This window comes from Hyperolius riggenbachi, chromosome 10, assembly GCF_040937935.1.
Source record: "Hyperolius riggenbachi isolate aHypRig1 chromosome 10, aHypRig1.pri, whole genome shotgun sequence".
NCBI lineage: Eukaryota > Metazoa > Chordata > Amphibia > Anura > Hyperoliidae > Hyperolius > Hyperolius riggenbachi.
This window is the reverse complement of record NC_090655.1, coordinates 138,893,882-138,916,837: the sequence shown is the minus strand read 5'-3', so window position 1 is coordinate 138,916,837 and position 22,956 is coordinate 138,893,882. Positions and strand designations below refer to the sequence as shown.

Sequence of the window (22,956 nt, the reverse complement as noted above, 5' to 3'; positions counted from 1 at the left end):
TATGCGTCCTGCCGGCCTCCTTACAGAGCTTGGGAATAACAGCCTTGCTGTTCAGCACACATCAAAGTAAGAGAGATTTTTAACTTCAGTATTGCCTTTTTGGCTTCCTTCTAGACAGTTTAACACAGGAGAATAGAGGTTTAAATGAGCTTTTGCAGCCTGTCAGTTACTCTTTAAGTAAACCAATTAAGGCAGACCAGCAGTTACTATTAAATAAAGCACACCCTGTCAGAATCTGAAGCTCTACTAAACCTCAGTGAGGTGTATGTATGGATGACTTGGTGGAGCAGTTGATAGCACTCTTGCCTTGCAGTCCTAGGGTCTACAGTTCAAATATTCATCAGGGCACTATCTGCATGGAGTTTGATTTTTCTTTTGGTGTCCCCCGACCCTGAATTGTGAATATTTGTTAAGGGGCTCAGAGCTTGGCTCCATTATTGCATTTTCATGACATATTGGCCTGAGGAAGTGGTAAGAGCCCTGGAAATGTGTCGTCATTGTCTAATAAAATCCATTTTGTATTACCTTTAGTGCCACCTTTTTGAGGTAAGCCACCTCCTCATTATCTATTTTATTGTTCTTAATCTAATTTTATATTAACTTGGGTGCCTCTTTCCCCGACGCTGGCGGTCCATGTGAACCACCCCTAAAGGTCCATTATACCAAAAAATTGTAAAATTGAAAATATATACAAATAAAATGTACATTTGTCTAACAGTAAAATGAGCTATAAATTACTTTTTCCCTGTGTTGCTATCACTTTCAGTGGGTAGCAAAAAGCTGGCAGATCTGACCGATTTTAGACTAGTCTATCGCCTTATGGATATTTTCATCATTACCTTTATTCTTTACAAAAGCACTCTCTGTAAAAGATCTATACAAAGAATCCTATCAGCCTCCCTATTCTTTTTGCACACTATTTTGGCAGTTAGACTTATCAACTGTCATTCAGTAAGTGCTTTTGTAAATAAAGAAATATCTGAGAATCCTCCAGGAATATATGGACTAGTTCTAAACCTGTCAGATTATTTACTACCTACTGTAATTGACATCAGCACAGGACAAATGTAAATTATAATGCCTTTTACTCTGGGAGAAATCTACATTTTACATGTATGTAATTTCCATTTTACAATTTTTTCGCAATGGTTAATGCAAGGTGTATTTTAGGATAAAAACATCAACATCCAGCCAGGCATATCATATTTTTATAAGGTAGCAAGGGCAGTCTTCCTACATCTCCCCATACGCAATGATCCTGTATGAAATAGATACAGTATGAACATAACAAAAATGTATTTTATACTTGGATTGCCATAGACACATATTTGTTACCTGTAAGGAAGATCTTCCTGCCCCAGCTGCAAACACATTGTCAAGGGAAAGCCCATAAACTTCATCACCGAGTCAAAATTGACAGAGCTTTGTGCCTCTAGCTGGGCCTTCATGTCAACATGGAAGAGTGAGGTATCAACGTCTGTGTTAAACTCCGCGACAAGCCCAGCTCTGTCATGAGAAAACAATTGTGTTATACCAGAGAAGACAATTTCTTTGCATTTTAGCTATTGTTAATTATTGTACAGCAGGTAATTCTATAGAGAACTACAGTACAGTATACCACAAATAGGTGATAAGAAGATCTACTTGGCACTGTTTACCATATTCAGGTTTCAAGTCTACTTATTATTGAAAACTGTCATTAGTATTCCGTTTACTGGCTCAGAAAGGTTGGCTCCTCTTTGTTTCTAAGCCCCAACCATATCTGGCTGGAGGATGAGAAAACTTTTGGAAAGAGGTTTGTGTAAATTATAATTACACAAAATATTAATTTGAAGCTGAATTTATAGCTTATTACTGGTGCTGCTGAGAGCTGACAACGTGAGCAAATCCTAGGGCAACGTAAAGCAAATATGAAGCAAAAAAAACCTTAATAATTTTATGTGTAGTACGGATAATAAATAGAACATTAGTAGCAAAGAAAAGAGTTTCATGATGTTTTCCAGTATGGGAAAAGTTAAAAAACGTTAGTAGTGATCTATGCAAAAGAGCTTCTCCAAACTAGTCAACCAACTTGGTCAAACTCAGTCCTGTATTCTGAAGAGCTTAAACAGACCGAAACAATGAGAGACAGATTGTGATAAGGTTTTACTGCAGGAAAGTTCAAAGGGTCGTTACTTCTGCCTTGTTTTGCAGCAAGGGTGCCTATTGAGTAGATTGCGATCTACTAGTAGATCATGAAGGACTTCATAGTAGACAGGCTTGCTCAAATCCGAATTCAGCAGGTACCCGGATAGTTCTATCCGGATATCTCCCAGTAAAGGTTTGCGGGGGGGGGGGGGGGGGGGAGGGGGGCTGGGTGGTCAATCTTACCTAAATGACGTCTTCTGTGGTCCGTACGCGTCACCTCCCACGATGCGCTCCAAGCGCCGCATGCGCCGGCCACGTAACTACAAACACTTCCTCTTTCCGGGTTGAAGGAGGAAGTGTTTGTAGTCATGTGACCGGTGCATCCGGCGCTTGGAGCGCATCGTGGGAGGCGTCATTTAGGTAAGATTGACCCCCCCGCAAAGGTTTACTGGGAGATATCCAGATAGAATTATCCGGGTATATCCCGAATTCGGATTTGAGCAAGCCTGATAGTAAATCCTGACCGCACTACATCTTCCATTCTGTATATACAGTTGAGCTCCTAAAATTGTACATAGGTAGGTCATTTTGACTTGCTAATTTTTAAAGTAGCTCACAAGCTGAAAAGGTGTGGGCACCTCTGTTTTGCAGCTTAAAATGCAGAGTGTGGATTCTAAACTGCAACTGCGATAGTGTGATGCAATGTTATAAATAAAGCTATATAACTGAAAATAGAAATATGAGACTCCTTTCTTTGCTACTAATGTTCTATCTATTATCCCTGCTTTAAACAGCACCTAAAATGAGTGTAGTATGCAACCTGGCACACTGGATTGTAATAAACATTTCATCTCAATCCTTTTCTGCTGAAGCAGCACTGGGGCTGGTAAATATCAAACTGCTCCACTGAGCTACTCAGCAGAAAGGGAGAAGCTTGCCCACCATTTACTCTATAATAATGCTGCATAGTTTGAGACTGTTTCATAAATGTTAAATCTTAATAAACAATTTGGCCACCTTCCTCCCTTCACTGGGAGCATTCTGTGCCTGTGCCGGGGGCGCAACGGGGGAGAGTGTGCGGCCAGACTGCACTGACTGGCCCCAACTGGAGAATTTTCTAGGGCCAGTTGTGGAAGAACCAGAAGGCGGAGGAGGATGGCAAAGGAGCGATAGGCCTGGAGGAAGCCCTAGGTATATGTGTATATATATATATATATATATATATATAAACATATACACCCACACACACAAAATGTGGAAAACTGCAAGAGGGGCCGAATACTTTTGCAAACCACTATATATATGTATATATATATATATATATATATATATATACACACACACACACACACACACATATATATATATATATATATATATATATATATATATATATATATATATATATATATAGTGGTTTGCAAAAGTATTCGGCCCCCCTTGAAGTTTTCCACATTTTGTCACATTACTGCCACGAACATTAATCAATTTTATTGAGATTCCATGTGAAAGACCAAAACAAAGTGGTATACACGAAAGAAGTGGAACGGAAATCATACATGATTCCAAACATTTTTTACAAATCAATAACTGCAAAGTGGGGTGTGCGTAATTATTCAGCCCCCTGAGTCAATACTTTGTAGAACCACCTTTTGCTGCAATTACAGCTGCCAGTCTTTTAGGGTATGTCTCTACCAGCTTTGCACATCTAGAGACTGAAATCCTTGCCCATTCTTGTTTGCAAAACAGCTCCAGCTCAGTCAGATTCGATGGACAGCGTTTGTGAACAGCAGTTTTCAGATCTTGCCACAGATTCTCAATTGGATTTAGATCTGGATTTTGACTGGGCCATTCTAACACATGGATATGTTTTGTTTTAAACCATGCCATTGTTGCCCTGGCTTTATGTTTAGGGTCGTGGTCCTGCTGGAAGGTGAACCTCCGCTCCTGTCCCAAGTCTTTTGCAGACTCCAAGAGGTTTTCTTCCAAGATTGCCCTGTATTTGGCTCCATCCATCTTCCTATCAACTCTGACCAGCTTCCCTGTCCCTGCTGAAGAGAAGCACCCCCACAGCATGATGCTGCCACCACATTTGACAGTGGGGATGGTGTGTTCAGAGTGATGTGCAGTGTTAGTCTTCCGCCACACATAGCGTTTTGCATTTCGGCCAAAAAGTTCCATTTTGGTCTCATTTGACCAGAGCACCTTCTTCCACATGTTTGCTGTGTCCCCCACATGGCTTGTGGCAAACTGCAAACGGGACTTCTTATGCTTTTCTGTTAACAATTTCTTTCTTCTTGCCACTCCTCCATAAAGGCCAACTTTGTGCAGTGCACGACTAATAGTTGTCCTATGGACAGATTCCCCCACCTGAGCTGTAGATCTCTGCAGCTCGTCCAGAGTCACCAAAGGCCTCTTGACTGCATTTCTGAAATTCTGATCAGCGCTCTCCTTGTTCGGCCTGTGAGTTTAGATGGATGGCCTTGTTTACAGTTGTGCCAAACTCCTTCCATTTCTGAATGATTACTTGAACAGTGCTCCGTGGGATGTTCAAGGCTTTGGAAATCTTTTTGTAGCCTAAGCCTGCTTTAAATTTCTCAATAACTTTATCCCTGACCTGTCTGGTGTGTTCTTTGGCTTTCATGGTGTTGTTGCTCCCAATATTCTCTTAGACAACCTCTGAGGCCGTCACAGCAGCTGTATTTGTAGTGACATTAGATTACACACAGGTGCACTTTATTTAGTCATTAGAACTCATCATGCAATGTCTATGGGCAACTGACTGCACTTAGACCAAAGGGGGCTGAATAATTACACACACCCCACTTTGCAGTTATTTATTTGTAAAAAATGGTTGGAATCATGTATGATTTTCGTTCTCCTTCTCATGTGTACACCACTTTGTATTGGTCTCTCATGTGGAATTCCAATAACATTGATTCATGTTTGTGGCAGTAATATGACAAAATGTGGAAGACTGCAAGGGGGCCGAATACTTTTGCAAACCACTGTATATTTATTTTTTCCCATCTCAGATACAAGTTTATGGAGATATACTTCAGACATATAAACTATAGTTCAGCTTCAACTGGAAGAGGAAAAAAAAGCAAAGAAAGCTATGTAGCGTTATATAATAAGGAAGAGGTAAAGCAGGAAGTAAGATGCACTTTGAGCTGATCTGTAGATCATGAATGGAATTTGTGCTGAAGAAAGAAGGAGGGATGTTGTGGCGGATCATTATGAAAGAGGTGTACAGAGAGTCAGTGATCATTATGAAAGAGGTCAGAGAGGCTGTGTTGTGACTATAGAATAGAGGTAGATGGGACTGGGAGAAAAATAGATGCGACAGTACAAAAGTAAGGAATTCATACATGCAAACAAATAAAAACAATAGTAAATCCTAGAGGTGACTGAACATGACAAAGGGACAAGATCAAGAGGGAAAAAAATCTTCAAAAGAAACAAATGCAGGTTTAAAGACAAAATAGTGAGTAAAATATGGATTTTTATTTGGAAAACTTGTAGGAAAAGCGGAAAAAAAGCATAGCTAGATATTGCTAAGCATAGTCGGTCTAGGCTGTAACTTCTGCACTTGTCTGGTTTGCAAGAGCCTTCCAGCATTATTTGCAATGATATAAATTTTTTTAAAGATATGACACATTATTTAATAAGATAAAACATCACACAGAGACTGGTAAGTTAATGGGTTCACTTTCAAGTTTAAATCTCGCAGAGATCATCTAAAACAGCATGTATATTTATGACTCCTATCTATTTCCTCAATAACCATGCAGAATTCAAAAGCCTCTGAGATGCAGCAATAGCTCCACCTTGTGGAAAACCACAAAATGTACAGCTAACCTTTTGGAAAGATGAGTAAAAAATGATTAATTCATTGTATTTTTTCTGACTTGATGCACATTTTGTTGTAATTTCTTTTCAGCTTGGACTTAAACCAATCCAAATCAGTAGTATTTTAACTGCATAGAAACTGCAATAAGAGTTATAACAACTGAGAGAAAATAGCATCTCTTTGCTTATCTCTACCACGGAGAAATGAGCATATATGCATTGCAAATGTAAAGCAATCTGCTTTGTACAACTACCAAAGTACAGGGAGTGGAAGCCCACAACCAGCATAAAAAGCACCTTTATTTGCACATAGATAAAAACTTGAAAAGGCACATGTACTACATTTAATTTTCTGCCTGAAGGGAGTTAACATTCAGGCAAGCAAGTGACAGCTTCTGTCTTGTCAGTACCTTGTTGGCAATATAGTATACCTCACTGATATGCAAATTACAGCCATGAAAGTTTTCATGGGAGAATAAAACTTCTGAGGGCAGAGGAGAGATAGAAAAAAGGTCAATAGTTCATGTATTTTAACTCTGGGACTCTTAATAGAGACAATAAAACATTCAATCTACTTTGTAAATGTTTAAATACAAAATAAGCCCGTGGGACATTTGAAAAAACGTAATTTTTAGGGAGTAGGAGGATAAATACAATTGTTTATCTCATCAGTTTATTTTCATCCCAGGTTCACTTTAAGGGGTGGCTTGTGGGCTGTTCAGTGTCCTGATGAAGCACTACACATTGACGGTGTTGTTGACCCTCCTACTGCCCGGTACGCCTCTCCATTCTATGCAGTACATGTGCCTGGTAACATTGTTATCTGTGTGCAAATAAAGGTTGATGGATATTGCTGCTGCTGTTTGGTAAGCTGCACTCCAGTTTTCAACCTGGTCACTGTACTGTCCATTGGTTTCTCCCTACTGCTTTTGTTGTGGATTACCACCCACCACTGATAGGTAAAAAAAAGTCCTTATAATAAAAGCATAATACTACATATAAATATACTAAAATATAATGTTAGCAAATTAAAAACAAAACCAAAATAGGTTCCTAGGCTTATTTAAATAGCAAGTCAAATATGCAGTTGACTTGCAAAACATAAAATATGTTCAAAATAAACCATTTGGAATCTTTAAAATGTTCTATGCTTTAACATCAGCATCTAAGCAGAGATAGAAGAGGATGAGTTCATACTTGGTATTGATGCTGGTCTTAGACTCCTGGTCCCAGATGCTGACGCCTACATTGGCTGAGATCTCTAAGCCAAGTCCACTCTGATATTGGACAATGGCCTGTAGCCCAGACTGCATTGGCAGCCACTGCAGAATAGGGAAACAAGATGCCCAAATTAAAAACATTATCATCTTTTATAAATAATAGCAAATATCAGTGGGAGAAAGCAATTTGAGATGTTGTACTAAAAATAATCCTACATTTCAATTTGTGGAGTATGCAAGATAATCTGACGTGTTCAGAGCAGAGAGCTATGATAATGCAATAATAGCCAGAGAACGTAGCTGAACAATAGATGGATGGATGGATGGATGGACGGAGTGACTGACTACAGAGAAGGGACATTTTTTACCACTTTATGGCTGTGAGCAGGATATCCAATATCATCCCACCACCATACTATTAGGTCGCTTTAGTAATGTATTTGCATATACCTATACTACCTATTGATATGCGAATTAGGCCACTATTCTTTTGCCAATTAGAGGTGCCTGTTAGCTGCTAACTAGTTACTGGACTTAGCTAGGTCTAACAGGATACTCTATGAACTGTTTACTGCACAATTCAGCAACAGTTGCATGTCATTCCTTATGCTGTGTAACCAACAGCTGTGTATAATCTACAATGCAATTCAAAGGCTGCCCAGCTTCCCGTGCACACCACAACCCCCACATCAGGCCAAAGCCCACACTAAGCCACTGCCCTCAATTGAACCGCCACCCACAACTGCATAGATGCATGGGGGGGGGGGGGGGTACTGGGGTTTATTGCACTGAGGGGCATGAGAGGTGATGCACCTGGGGGCATCAGGGTTGACGCACCTGGGGGGGCATCGGGGATGATGCACAGGGGGCATTGTGATGATGCATCAGCGGCGGGGGGCATCGAGGTTGATGCAGGGGGTGGAATAGGAGCTTTAAAACTGTTTGAGAATCAGGGGTTTCCTGGTAAATGCATAAACAATATTGTGCTTGATTCTTTGGTTTCCATTCCAGTAGGCGATACCCTATGCACCCGCCTAGTTTGTCTACATGTAAAAATGGCCCTGTTACACAGTACTACAAAGTGAAGCTCTCCTTTTGCCTTGTATATATCTCACTTTCATAGTCTCAGCTATAAGTAAACATTACTAACAGTAGAATTTTCACCCAGTCTGTGTGCACTTGGAACACCTAACTGCGTTGAATGGAGTAATCAGAGGAAACTCTTCGGAACTTTATTAACAATTTTAAATAAATGCAAGCTAGGATAGAATTCCTCCTAAGATAAGGAGCCTGTTAGTTCTAAGCATGTCCCTGCATACTATCCAGCAGTGTTTGTGCAGCTGAAACAGGATCAGCAAAAAGGTGATCATTTTCCCAATAAAACATCCCCCATGTTTTCAGAATCCAATACCTGCACATAATCGACAAGCAGCACATTTCCTTTCACCACACTTGTGGGCTTCTCACTACTTGAAAGCACTTTTGACATTAAATCCATGTATCCCTTGAAAAATACCACTGGCCTCAGCTGGACATCAAACAAGACTGCTGACATTCCAATGGATGCCTCCTCATCTTCATCATCGCCCTCATTTCCCAACAGAGAATCCAACCCTGTGGCTTCGATGGAGACCTGAGAGTGAAAAAAAAAACCCCAAGAAAATCCACATCTACAGATAAATGGAGGGAATGACAGAGAACTTTTCTCCTTTCCTGTTATGTAGTCCTTCACCCTCACTCCTGAGTTACAGCAGTTAGTGCAGATATACTGTATGCCCAGTTGAGGTACAATTATCTGTATTGCCGAAAAATCAGCACGCTCAAATGTATAATGCAAAACTTCAAGCTCTTTTAATGCAAAAGGTTTCCATATAATACAATTCGTGTTCAACAAGGACCAGCAACTCGCTGTGCACATTTATCAGTTTGAAGACGAGCAAATGCCCGAAACAGCATTAGGCCAGCGTCTGTCGCCATGATTTGAGACACATTTTCTTTGGATTGGGCCGGTTGAAGCCGCCTCTGAGCGGCGAATCGCGAAGGCGAGCAGTTTGCAGGTCCACATCTCCACTCTTCCTCGCAGGTAGTTGGTGAGTCTCTCTTCTCCATTTCACGGTGGGTGATGGCTTTTCACTTCACGGTTCTCTACTCCTAAACCCCATTGTTTGCCATGCGTTCTGGCCTTACTCACCAGTCTGGTTTGTTCACATGCACTAGAGCACTTTATTTATTCAGGATATATGTGTGTATGTGCATACATATTGGTGTGCATGTATATGTATATATACATTTTTTCAGCTTTCTTATTCAGCACTTGTCACTTTACTCACCTCCTCAGTGTATTTTACATTAATTTTTCAGGTGAGGAGGGGTGGATTTGGTGCATTTATTCTTATACATTACAATTGTACATAGATATTTTCATGCATTATTATGGATCCTGGCACTGCGTTGTTTTTAATATTGATTTTATTTTCTTGCAATTTTGTGATTACCAATAAAGCTCTTTGATAATTTCTGATATTATATTGTGGTGCGGTACTTATTGGGGGATTTTTCTTTCACATTTTGGAATACAGGCTTGCTTATATATCCCCTTTCTGCACACTTTGTGGTTATTCTTGTGATTTTTCAAATTGAGCTCACATTATTATAAACTGGTGCTACCCATTTTTCTTGATTCATGCAATAGTTTAATGACTGTTTTTGGACTCTACTAACTCATGGACTTTTTTTACAAGGTGGCCAGCAGGCATTTGATGCACTGTAGGTGTCTTTGGAGCCTATCTACTGCAAGTCGCTGGTCCTTGTAGAACATGAAGTGTATTATATGGAAACCTTTTGCATTAAAAGAGTTTTGCATTATACATTTGAGCGTGCTGATCTTTCTGCAATACAGATAATTGAGTGCCACCTGGTGCTCTGGTGACTGCATTGTTGCACCTCAATTACGATCAGGAGAGTGCGGCTGGGTATTTCTACTTTGCCAACTGAGGTACAATGACATGGTGCTTATTCCACCGGAGGTCAAGAACACGTTCACAGATGTGCATCAATGTGATACTGCCTCTGTGTTTTTTTATTAAGATCATATTAATGTTAAGTGAACCTATACACATTACTCACTAGCATGTGCTGCTCTTCTTTATGTTTATCCATGTCCCACACAGAGCACAGTAATGATGGCCTATTTAACTACTTATCTCAACTCTGCTGTCACAAATGTATGTCACATGTAAATACAGCTTTTAGGACCTCTTTTCGGGGAGAACTGCCTACAGTACAACTTTGTATATAGTAAGATTTACAGTACGGGTTTATTAACCCTTACATGAAAAGTGAACAAGTGACAAGTCTCAGAACAACCCAGTTCCTTCAGCAGACACTGTTATATGTAAAAACCGAAACAGAACCTTCTGTTGCCAGTAAAACATCAGTGCTCTAGGGACATATACCGGTATATAGTCTCCATATAAGAACTACAGTAGAGTGATATAAGAAAAAGACTGCTGCTGCAAAACATGGCTTAGGACGATGCTGGACAAGATATGGTAAACACCACCACCACTGGCTATGCCTTCTGATCAGCTCACAGGCAAGGCCAGACTTATACTTTCTGCCTCCAACCCAACATTCTTATTGCTCCCTATCCATGTGGAGCAGCCTCTCTCCCATTCCACGTGCAGCCCCCTCTTCTCTGTGAAACATCCATGCACAGCAGCCTCTGTCTTTCATGTTCCCTTGTGCAGCATTTCTCCTCTTTCATATATTGCTGCCCATTTCCAAACTCCCTTTTCCATTAGCATCCTCTCTCTTCCTTAATAAGCAATCCTGTTCCCATGTCCAATGCCTTAATATGTGAGCAATGAAATCAGCAGAGTCAGGAGACACGTATAGCTTGTTACACATGTACAATAAGACTTTTGTCACCAAAAATGATCTGTGAAAATCCATTTGGGAGGCAGTTTGTTAGCAATCACTGTACAGACACAGTGTTCAGCTCCCTAGCAAGCAGCATAATCTGCACCGTGGAGAGGGAAAAGTTACCACACTTTCAGAACTTAAAAGAAAGTCCCTGTGGAACAACAATCTGTCTGGGGGACTACAGAATAGGAGGCTGCCTGCAACATCACTTGTACACAATTATCAGGAATGTTTGTTTTAACCAAGGAAAATATACAGTGTCTATGTAGCTTACGTCCTCAGTGATGCAACTTTATTCCCTAATGATTCCAGTCTGATAAAAAAATGATAATAAAACAATAGTTTACCTGCATTGTCTTCAAGTAATAGTTGTGATCAAATAATACAATGTCAGACACACTTCTTTTCAGTAGCCCTGATTCTGCGAAGAGAAGGTCTAGACCATAGGTGGACGCCATATCCGGTGTAGCTGCAACAAATCATTTAGATAGTTAGAAGAACTGTGTTGCATTGTAGCAGGGGCACCTCTAGCCATTTTGTCACTTCAGGCGAGAAAACCTGTGTCCCCCCTTCCATGGTGCCGCCCCATGAAAATAATCAAAATGCAGCAATGTTTCACCAGAAAATAAACGTATTGCGGCACTTATTCACCAGAAAATAATCGTAATGCAGCAATGTTATACGTTTTACCAGAAAATAAACGTAATGCAGCAATGATTCACCAGAAAATAATCGAAATGCAGCAATGTTTTACCAGAAAATAATCGTAATGCTGCAATGTTTCACCAGAAAATAAATGTAATACAGCAATGTTTCACCAGAAAATAATCATAATGCAGCAATGTTTCACCAGAAAATAATCATAATGCAGCAATGTTTCACCAGAAAATAATCCTAATTAGAGAAGGCCTGAACGGTTCGCCGGAGAACTTGTTCGCGTGAACTTAGCTGGTTCGAGTTTGCGGTGAACTGCGAACACTTAGCGAGTTTGACCCGCCCCCTATACTACATCATTGGGCTAAACTTTGACCCTCTACATCACAGTCAGCAGACACATGGCAGCCAATCAGGCTGCACTCCCTCCTGGAGCCACCTCCCCCTTATAAAAGGCAGCAGTGTCAGCAATGTTCTCACTCTGTGTGCTGCTGTATTAGTGAGAGAAGGGAGAGACATAGGAGAGATAGGGAAAGCGACAGTTAGGAGGTCTGTTAGCTTGCTCCTTGCTGATATTTGTTGATGAAAAGCACCCCAAAACTGTTCTTTTGAGAGCTAATGTTCTGCTGATGTGTTTTTTTGTGTGTGCGCCACTGACACTGCATATACAGCCCTGTCTGTCGCAGCTGGACCTTGCTAATTGCTGTACTGTGCCAGGCCCAGCACATTCAGTGCATACCTTTCACTGCCTCTGTGTGACTGCACTTTGTATTATACCACCGGCAGTCAGGTCAACAAAGTGTTCAGTACCTCGCCTTTATCAAAATGAATGAGGCATGGATCCCGGAGGGCTACTGCCTGCCTGAAGACTAAGTCAGTCCCCACACACAGCATCTCTGCCTGCACGCCGTGTGGCTGCCTGCCCCAAGACTAAGTCAGTCCCCACACAGCATCTCTGCCTGCAGGCTACTTGACTGCCTTCTCCGCCACCACCAACAGGGTCCAGGACTTCAGGTGGACTCCTGAATTTTTATGGCCGCTGCAACTAGCAGCGGCTGCTACCAAACATAATAATAATTTTTCTGGTGCGTGTACATGCCTAATTTTTCTGGCTGCACTGCAGCTGCAACAACAAAACAAAAGGCATGTACATGTGTCAATTCCCCTTCGTGATCGTTACCTTGCCGCGGTGAAGGGGCTTGCGTATTACAATGAAGCAATGACCGGCTATATTAGTGTGTTGGGGGACACCTGACCCAAGATAATAAGGTCATTGTTTTATTGTGGACAGTTGAGCTACCTCAGCCCAGCCATATGGGCTTTATAACCGCCATCGCCTGCACTCTTGCCATCGTGCGCACCAGTCCAGCATGGCCATCACTACACAAACTGTTTGCGGTGGATTACACAGTGAATTTGGTCTGTCAGTGTGAAGCAGTACACTACTTACACTAACTGCTGATTCATGTATACATACGCAAGATGTTTTCAAGCACTTTAGACCTCCAATTTAGCAATGCAATGTGATTTCTGCCTCTTAGGGATTATAACCCTGCTGTGCGTCAAATCCGTAATTTTGGACTATTGGCATGTATCCCACTCATGCCCCCTCCCCTTGAAACATCTTTTCGATCAATTTTGTGGCCAGAAACAGTGTTTGTAGTTTTTCAAGTTCGCCTGCTCATTGAAGTCTATTGCGGTTCGAAAAGTTTGCAGGTTTGCAAACTTTTTTGGAAGTTCGAGGTTCGCGAACCAAAAAACGGAGGTTCGAGCCATCTCTAATCCTGATACAGCAATATTTCACCAGAAAATAATCCTAATGCAGCAGTTCTCCTTGTGTTTTCCACCCACATCCTACAAACACAATTGGAAAATTGTCTTCCTCCTAAAAACTTCCCCTCGTCTGACATAGGTAGCAGATAATGATTGTGGTCAGAAAGGGCTGTGAAGTCGGTACAAAAACCATCCGACTCCAACTTTGACTTTTCAGTTTATGAAACCACCGACTCCAGGTACCCAAAATTGCTCCGACTCCTTAGTCTAATTCTTACCAGGGCTGGGGAGTTAGTACAAAAATAATCTGACTCCTCAGTTTATTGAATCCACAAACTCCAAGTCCAGGTATCCAAAATTGCTCCCACTCCACAGCCCTTGGGGGGAGGGGAACAACATTAGTGCCCCCCAGCAAGACTATAGAGGGCCCCCTTGCACACAACCCCGAGGCCCCTTCCCCCCACATATGTATATGCACGCTGCAGGTGAGAAGGACGCAGGGTGAACTGAATGATGCCACTCAAATTCCCGGAAGCGTTATATACTAATACTATTCCCCTTCTGAGTCATAGCAACTTGGAGGGAATAGAAGCCCTGAATCACCCTTACGCTGGTTGCGAACTATAGCATTACTGCTATAGCAGCGCCCAACTCAAGCACCCGAAACCACCTGTTTTGCTCTCCCCCCCATAGCGGTGGCCAGTTGAGTCCTGCCCCATTCTCCGCAATACAGAGTAGTGCAGGGAGCAAGGGAGTGTTGTTATATTTACCAATCCCACACTGGTCTCCTCTTCTTGCTGGGAGCCCTGCACTCTATGCTGACATCCTGCTGTTCCTGATCAAGTCATGCGTTGGTGGCCGGAGGATGTCAACATAGAGCGCAGGACCAGTGGAGTAAATATAACAGTGCTCCCTGCACTACTCTGCACTGGAGGGAGAAAGAGCGCATAAGAAAAAGAGGGAGGCATCATGGGGGCTATTGTTATGCCACAGATCGGGATAGACACAAAACCAGGGGGATTTACTGAGTGTGGCCACAGCTCTTCTTAGCACCCCATAAGCTTTGCATACTATAAGAGAAAAACACTTTTACAAATGTGAATGCTTTTCATTCACCAATCTTTCAAGCCATATTATAGGCAAGAGATAAAGTATTCAAGATTAACTGATATAATTAGAGGGGGATACTGTTATTTAACTCATCCTGGCTCTCTTTTAATAAGCCTAGGCCTGTTTTGAAGGATTACCCAAGCTTCAAAGATCTGTAATAACCTCCAATCCAGAGATACGTTATTAAATCAGAACCTATGTGTATTTAAAAATGAAGCCACAGTATTGCAGCAGTAACACAGTTTCTACAGAAGTGACATGGCTATTTTCAGTGATAATACAAAATAATCCCACATTGCTCCTCAGAGAATTAGTAAGAGCGTTATAATGAAAGGGGAGTGCCGAATTCAGAGAAGCATGAATAGCAGACTGCATATTTCATCTACAATGGAAACTTTCCTCTCACATCCTCTCTGATGTCAGTTCACTGCTGAACTTATAAATAAACCAACAGCTACCAGGTTTTTGTTCTGTACAATTCCATGAGAATGGAGATACATTGCCTTCTTTTGTTTGGAGTCAGGCTGCCATCATTTTCTGCTCATACACTCATGGGGAAATCTAACAAGAGTTCAAGCAATAGTATGTCAAGAGAAATGGACTCGTTGCTTATGTGACTTCAAAAAGTGTGACCCCCCATTTGCCACCATGGGTGACCATATGTCAAGTACTCACTCAGCATAATTAATAAAGATCACATACAAGAAAGTCACAATAATTAATGGTATGTTTGAATTCATCCCCAGCAAACTAAATACCGGTTTAGTTTGGCACAAAGTATTAGGATAAATGACTTAAGAAAGAAAATAGTCTCACCAATGAACCTAACCTAAACCTAACTCCCTCTAACACTATCTTTAGCTAGGGTTGGTTCTAGTTAAAATGGGGCCCCTGGGCAAAATTAAAAGGAGGGCCCTCAAAAGATGCCCCCAACCAAAAGGCAGGAGGAGAGATCCTGTGTTGCAGCCAAATTTCTCCCGAAGGCCCCTGACCCGGCAGTGACTGCCCCAGATCACCCTCCAACTAAGCTGTGCTCCCCGGGGCCCCTGCAATGCCTAGGGCAAAGTAGTGTCTCCCCTGTCCCTTGCTGCCAGGTCATAAAGGAGAGGCGACTGTGCAAGGATGAAGATGGGGAGTGCATGGAGCCATGGACTGAAAGAGGAGTGCACCCACCTGGACAGGTTAAACACCACTCTGCCAAAGGTATTTCAGGAGCCCTGGAGAGCAAAGCTAAGTTGGGTTGGTTGGTGAACACCTTGGTGGCCCCTTCAGGCTCTGGGGCCCTGGGGCAATTGCCCCCTTTGCCTTTATGGAAGCACTGGCCCTGTATATAGCCTGACACTAAATACCCCTAATCCTACCTTTTCCTGACCCCAACCATTATTGATACTTATGCACTAGATTGGAACTGGTAAACTAAATTGTTTCAGTGAACTTAAAAAAATATGCACAAATGTGTACACCAAGCCAATACATATAACCCCAATAACTTAACACTGATGAGCAAGGTACAGGTGTAGCATGCAGACTTTTATGACTCAGATTCCCAAGCATACTGTACACATTTCTAGACTTAAATGTATCATCTCTCCTGACCAGAGAAGGATTGTCGACAAGACTACTTGAGTGGGTGCCTGCAGCTTGGAGAAAGACCAGGGTCCTGGATGATGCTACCCCCACCAAATATTGCCACAAATAGCAAGGTGGCCATCAGGGATGGACCAAAGTTTATGTGGTGTCTAGATCCCCATTTCACCTTGATCCATCTCCAGATCTTTAATTCTGATATTCTCATGTTCATCTACAGATTATATTTACCGTAAATGTCACCAGACCAATGAGTTATATTCAGGCAATGTTAACTGAAGTTAATTGTAATGTAATGTTTGTTTGTTGTTGTGGCACTGTTGACATTTTTTTTACTTGGAACATCAATAAAGATATTATTTCAAAAAATATCATATTTAAATTGTGGAAGCATGAGGAGGAGCTGATTCAGCCCTGACCTGATACATCTCCCAAGATGAAGAGTCTCCACTTGAGTTCCTAAAATTGCCTCTCACTACAGCAGAAGATGTCCTACTCCTGTTGCTATGTTTATATAATATAAAATAAATGGAAAAAAAAACAAGCAAGAGGAGTGAGACCTTCAGTGGTGGTCGTGGTAAGTAGGCAATTCTGCAAACATTTGTGCAGTAGGTGAATCCAAATCTCAGCCATGGGTGAACTGACCTTCCTAGACTTATGAAGGCTGTGTTAGAGGTATAAAAAAACTAAAAACTTAAAGAGCTTCGTAAAGGCCCATAATAAACCCATTAGCCTTCCCTCATATTTCATATCATAGACTCAAGACTTTCTGAGAAATTAATCACAAACTTACCAGTCATGTGTCCAGAAAAAACACCCGATTGTCCAGTTTGTGATAGTTTCCAATAATTCCAATGTTTGAAGTCATCTTTACTTAGTCTTTTTGTGAGTTTTCTGCATAGTACAAATACAGAAGCATATTGAGCCTACAGTATATATACACAAACATGAAATCCAGACAAAACACAATGCAAATTAAAAGCATTTAATGAAAATTAAAAATCGTGTTTCCTCTAAAAAAAAATATTTTGTAACACTCAAAACTATTAAAGAAAAAAATAGCACTCAGACTAATCCTCACTATCCACTTGCAATATATGCTTACACTGCAATGCATATTCCATTCCAAAAGTGAAAATATTTACTGTAACGGGTGGTGGACGTTCAGCTTGTGTTGTAGCTTGGACAGCAGCAGCTTTGAGGATTCCTTGTCCATGAGTTCTAGACCTGCTAAAATGCTCATAAGATCCTCCACAGAACAATGTGCACTCAAGAGAGTCTCTGCTGCCATAAGCCGACTCTTCTTATCATGCTGTTCGTATGTTTGATAGAAGATACTCTTCATGGTGTCCTTCACCTCCTACAATTAAAACATGAGTTATTTCTTGTTTGTAAGCATTATTATACTGCAAAGGGTGTCCTTCACCATACAGAGCTTAACGTTCTATGAGTGTTGCAATATGATATTTATGCATTGTTGTTATTCGTAATGGTTTACAGCACCATCACCATCTGGGATACTGTGCAAAGTAAGATACAAATATGGTTGCATAATGTAGAGGATATGCAACTGTCTACTTAAATATCAACTACAAAATAAAACAATGAATCTCTGGCCATACTTGCTATGAACAGAAAATACATTTTTGTGATTCACAATATTGACATAAGAACCAATTTATATACCGTAAGTGGTGATTAGTTGATTGGTATAAAGGTGATATTTGTGCAGAGATAATTACACATTTTGCAGTTCTCAGTCTCTGCATCCCATCTGCATTTACTTCTGCGTTCATCTTGTGATTAATTTGTACATTAACATAAAAATCTACAGACTACTGATATATACTGTAAATGTACAGGTGGTGCCAGAACTGTAAACCACACTAAACCCAGCAAATAAACTACTGATAGATCAATTGCCTGATAAATGGGATCAAGTGTGTTCTTTAAAGATGAAAACTCAGCTTTAGTAATTGTGTTCCAAGGAAACATCCTTTTTGTGTTTCACGGCCAACTTACTCCATAATCTCTTGATCCATAATCAAGAAAAAAAGTCTTACCCTCAATCCGAGGGACATGCTGTTTGAAAGATTGGTATGAGCACCTTATACTAGGAAAGGCAGACCACGGCATATACAAGTCACTGAACGAGTAGCGTACGTCCGTTTCAATTAGTAAATATGGATCACAGCTATATGGACCTCTTAGTGCAGGTGCCTTTGAAACCATCGTTCTTTCACCATTCTTTACTAAATTATCAGATGGCCCGAACGGTTCACCGGCGAACGGTTCCCAGCGAACTTCGGTGGTTCGCGTTCGTGGAGAACTTTTCCGGAAGTTCTGTTCGCCCCCGTAGTGCATCATGAGGGTCAACTTTGACCCTCTACACCAGGTGTCCCCAACCTTTTTCGGCCCGAGGACCAATTCGCGGTCTTAACATTTTTCCGGGGACCGGTGGGGGTTGGGTGGGACCGTTTTTTTAGGGGGTGGGGGTGAGCATGGTTTTGCCGGGGGGGGGGGGGTGGATTGGGGAGAATGTGGTGCTGGGCACGTGGAAAGCTATTGGGCATCCTAAACCTCACACTAGCATATTTTAAGTGGGACAGTGTCTCCCCCAAATGTGCACACCTTCCAACACAATGTGTCCTGTACTTCTTTAACACCTGTCCCCCACAGCAAACTGAGGCCTGACTCAACCAGCCTTTCAACCCCACCCAGCAAGTTGTGACCAGTTAACCAGCCCCCGCACTCACTGGGAGAACATACCACAAAAATAGGTAATATACAACCAATGTAGAAGCAGTTGTCAAACCTAATCAAGCTAGAATAATCTCTATGGCCTCGATTCATAAACAGCAGTGCGATAACAAAAATCTTGTCGGGAAAATACCGCACTCGATATTTTCCCGGTCTGTGTGCTAATTCATAAAGATTTCTCCAGCTGCCCCTGGAGGTCGGTAAATTACCGCAGCCCATTGAGCGGTAGAGTAGAGCAGTGTCTTGATCCTCTCTTTGCCCTGCAGAAATGAATCAAACAGACGGCTCTCTCTGGCTCTCCCACTGATGACTCAGACAGATGAGTCACACAGTCTTTCCCTGCCTGCAGAAATGAATCACACAGACGGCTCTTTCCACTGATGATTCACACAGAGGGCTCTCTGGCTCTCTCCACAGATGAATCAAACAGACTTCGGCTCTCTGCACTTTGGCATTCATCAGAGCTGTCAGAGCTGTCGGTAACTTGTTAAGACCTCACTAGAGGTGTCGGTAACTACCGCCAGGCTTACCGCTTGTTGCAGGCTTTATGAATTGACATTTGCTGACAATTTACTGACATGTGTTGTCAGTAACTGCAGCCAAGTCGGTAATTTAGCTCCCTGGTCGGTAATGTCAGCTTTTCATGCGTTAACAGCCTTTATGAATTGACATTTTGCTAAGTGGTCGTAAAGTCTGCTGTTTTCAGCATTACCGCATGAGGTGATGCTTTATGAATCGAGGCCAAAGTGTAGTACCCCTAGGTAAGACAGCAATAATTAAGTGCATAGTGCCTGTTTAGAAGTATTTTCTTCTGTAGAAAAAAAGCATTGAGTGCATGAAAGAAAAACGGTGAAAATCAATCAAGAGAAAAGTGCATCCATGCAATAAACCAGAAGCCATCAACCATAGGATAATACACACAAATAGGCTAAGCAGAAAACTGGGGTAACACAATAGTGTAGAAGTAATGATGTAAACACCTACCCAGACAGCAGTATCTGTTTATCAGGCTGAGAAATCAGTGCAGCAGTGAATGGGTGAACAGCTGCCAAGAAGGGAGACTCCTTAGTGGGTAAGAAGAACGGAAGAGAGCAGTGCAAGTGAGTAGCTAACCAGAAACGGCTACAAAGAGAAGACAGCGCCACTTAGTGAGACACTCTGCTGGCGGCCGCTCTGCATCAGTGAAATACAGTACAGTGAGAGGAAGAGAGTGACCAGGCCCGCGGACCGGCTCAAAACGTTCCGCGGACCAGCATTGGGCCACAGACCAGGGGTTGGGGACCCCTGCTCTACACCACAGTCAGCAGGCACATTGTAGCCAATCAGGCTACACTCCCTTCTGGAGCCCCACCCACCTTATAAAAGGCAGGCAGCGTCAGGCTTTTCACTCACTCGTGTGCCTGCAGTAATTAGAGAAGGGAGAGCTGCTGTGCAGAGAGAGCTATGTGGAAAGCTTAGTTAGGCTCTTGTAGGCTTCTTAGCTTGCTCCTTGCTGATTCTTATTGCTAAAAAAGCACCCCTCAACGGCTCTTTTGAGAGCTAATCTAGTTCTTGTGATCTATTTTTTTTTTGTGGCCCACTTGCATTATATACAGCCCTGTCAGGCAGTCGCAGCTGGCCTTTGGCCCCTTGGTGGTATAATTACTACTGTGCCAGGTGCACATTGTAATACCCATCACTGCATATACCTACCTGTTGTGCACAGTGCACCCACCTACCTACGTGAGCGCACGCAGTGTCACTGTGCCTGTCTGGTACCTTTCTGTGTGTGCCAGGTGCACATTGTAATACCCATCACTGCATATACCTACCTGTTGTTCAGTGCACCCACTTACCTACGTGAGAGCATGCAGTGTCACTGTGCCTGTCCGGTACATGTCTGTGTGTGACAGGTGCACATTGTAATACCCATCACTGCATATACCTACCTTTTGTTCACTTCAGTGCATTCATCACCTACATACGTGAGTGCATGCAGTGTCACTGTGCCTGTCCGGTACTTGTCTGTGTGTGACAAGTGCACATTGTAATACCCATCACTGCATATACCTACCTGTTGTTCACTTCAGTGCACCCAACTACCTACGTGAGAGCACGCAGTGTCACTGTGCCTGTCCGGTACCTGTCTGTGTGTGACAGGTGCACATTGTAATACCCATCACTGCATATACCTACCTGTTGCATAAAAAATTCAAGTGGAGTGAGCTGTACTGGGTGGCCACGCTACTAGACCCTCGGTATAGGCACAAAGTGGCGGAGATGTTACCAACTTACCTGAAGGCAGAAAGGATGCAGCACATGCAGAACAAGCTGGCAACTATGCTTTACAGTGCTTTTAAGGGTGATGTCACAGCACAACGGAATAAAGGTACCACTGCCAGTAATCCTCCTCCCATGTCTACGCAGGCAAGGACGGAACGCTCCAGCGATCTCATGGTGATGTCGGACATGCGGACATTCTTTAGTCCAAAGCCTCACCTTAGCACTTCCGGATCCACCCTCCACCAAGCCTGGACCGGCAGGTAGCCGACTACTTGGCCTTAAGTGTGGATGTAGACACTGTGAGCAGCGATGAACCCTTGGACTACCGGGTGCGCAGGCTTGACCTGTGGCCAGAGCTGTCACATTTTGCCATCCAACTTCTGTCTTGCCCTGCCTCACGCGTCCTGTCAGAAAGGACCTTAAGCGCAGCTGGAGGCATTGTACCTGAGAAGAGAAGTCGCCTAAGTTACAAAAGTGTTAAGTACCTCACCTTTATCAAAATGAATGAGGCATGGATCCCGGAGGGCTACTGCCCGCCCAAAGACTAAGTCAGTCCCCGCACACAGCATCTCTGCCTGCACGCCGTGTGACTGCCTGCCCCATGACTAAGTCACTCCCCACACAACATCTCTGCCTGCAGGCCGCTTGACTGCCTTCTCCGCCACCACCAACAGGGTCCAGGACTCCAGGCGGATTCCTGAATTTTTAAATTCGCTGCTAGCAGCAGCCGCTATAATAATTTTTCGGTGCGTGTACATGCCTGCCTAATTTTTCTGGCTGCACTGCAGCTGCAACGACAACACAAAAGGCATGTACATGTGTCAATTCCCCTTCGTGATCGTTACCTTGCCGCGGTGAAGGGGCTTGCGTATCACAATGAAGCAATGACCGCCGGCTATATGAGTGCCTCGGGGGGGGGGGGGGGGGGGGGGTACACCCAAGATAACAAAGTCGTTACTTCAATGTGGACAGACCAAATTCGATCAGCTGGACACTCAGTCACTGTTGTTCTGTCATTCAGCTACCTTAGCCCGACCATATGGGCTTGAAAACCGCCATGGCCTACACTTTGGCCATGGTGCGCACCAGTCCAGCATGGCCGTCACTACACAAACAGCTGTATGCGGTGCGTTACACAGTGAGTTTGGTCTGTCAGTGTGAAGCAGTACACTAATTACACTACCTGATTGATGTATACACATGCAAGATGTTTTAAAGCACTTTAGGCCTCCAATTTAGTATGCAATGTGATTTCTACCCTTAAACCGCTGCTTTGCGTCAAATCCAGATTTTTTCCCCCGGGACTTTTGGCGTCTATCCCACTCATCCATGCAAAAACTCAGATGTTAGACCCCTTGAAACATCTTTTCCATCACTTTTGTGGTCATCATAAATGTTTCTAGTTTTCAAAGTTTGCCTCCCCATTAAAGTCTATTGCGGTTCGTGGGAATTCGCGTGAAACGAACTTTTGTGGAAGTTCGCGTTCACGGTTCACGAACCGAAAATCGGAGGTCCGGGCCATCTCTATCAATGTTCCAAACCTTTTACAACTAGACATAATGGGCCTGATCCAGTTTACTTTTTTTTAGTCTTTTCTTAGGTGACATTTTCATATTATAGACAAAATGCCTTTTAAGCCACCAGCAAGCAATAAAATACCTTTGACAGCATATTTTCACTTACTTTT

The 22,956-nt window shown here is 42.6% G+C and overlaps 1 protein-coding gene across 2 annotated transcripts in view; it reads right to left on the bottom strand.

Annotated features, from left to right (window-relative positions):
- Positions 1–22,956, bottom strand: part of LOC137535676 (microsomal triglyceride transfer protein-like) — a 101,639-nt gene that overhangs the window by 5,444 nt on the left and 73,239 nt on the right. For both annotated transcript variants that reach the window (XM_068257540.1, XM_068257541.1), the window contains 6 exons: positions 17,393–17,607; positions 17,041–17,141; positions 11,471–11,592; positions 8,611–8,832; positions 7,177–7,301; positions 1,336–1,506 (listed from right to left, as the gene is read on the bottom strand). In XM_068257540.1, coding sequence (XP_068113641.1) covers positions 1,336–1,506; positions 7,177–7,301; positions 8,611–8,832; positions 11,471–11,592; positions 17,041–17,141; positions 17,393–17,607 — 956 coding nt within the window. The remainder of the gene's footprint in view (positions 1–1,335; positions 1,507–7,176; positions 7,302–8,610; positions 8,833–11,470; positions 11,593–17,040; positions 17,142–17,392; positions 17,608–22,956) is intronic.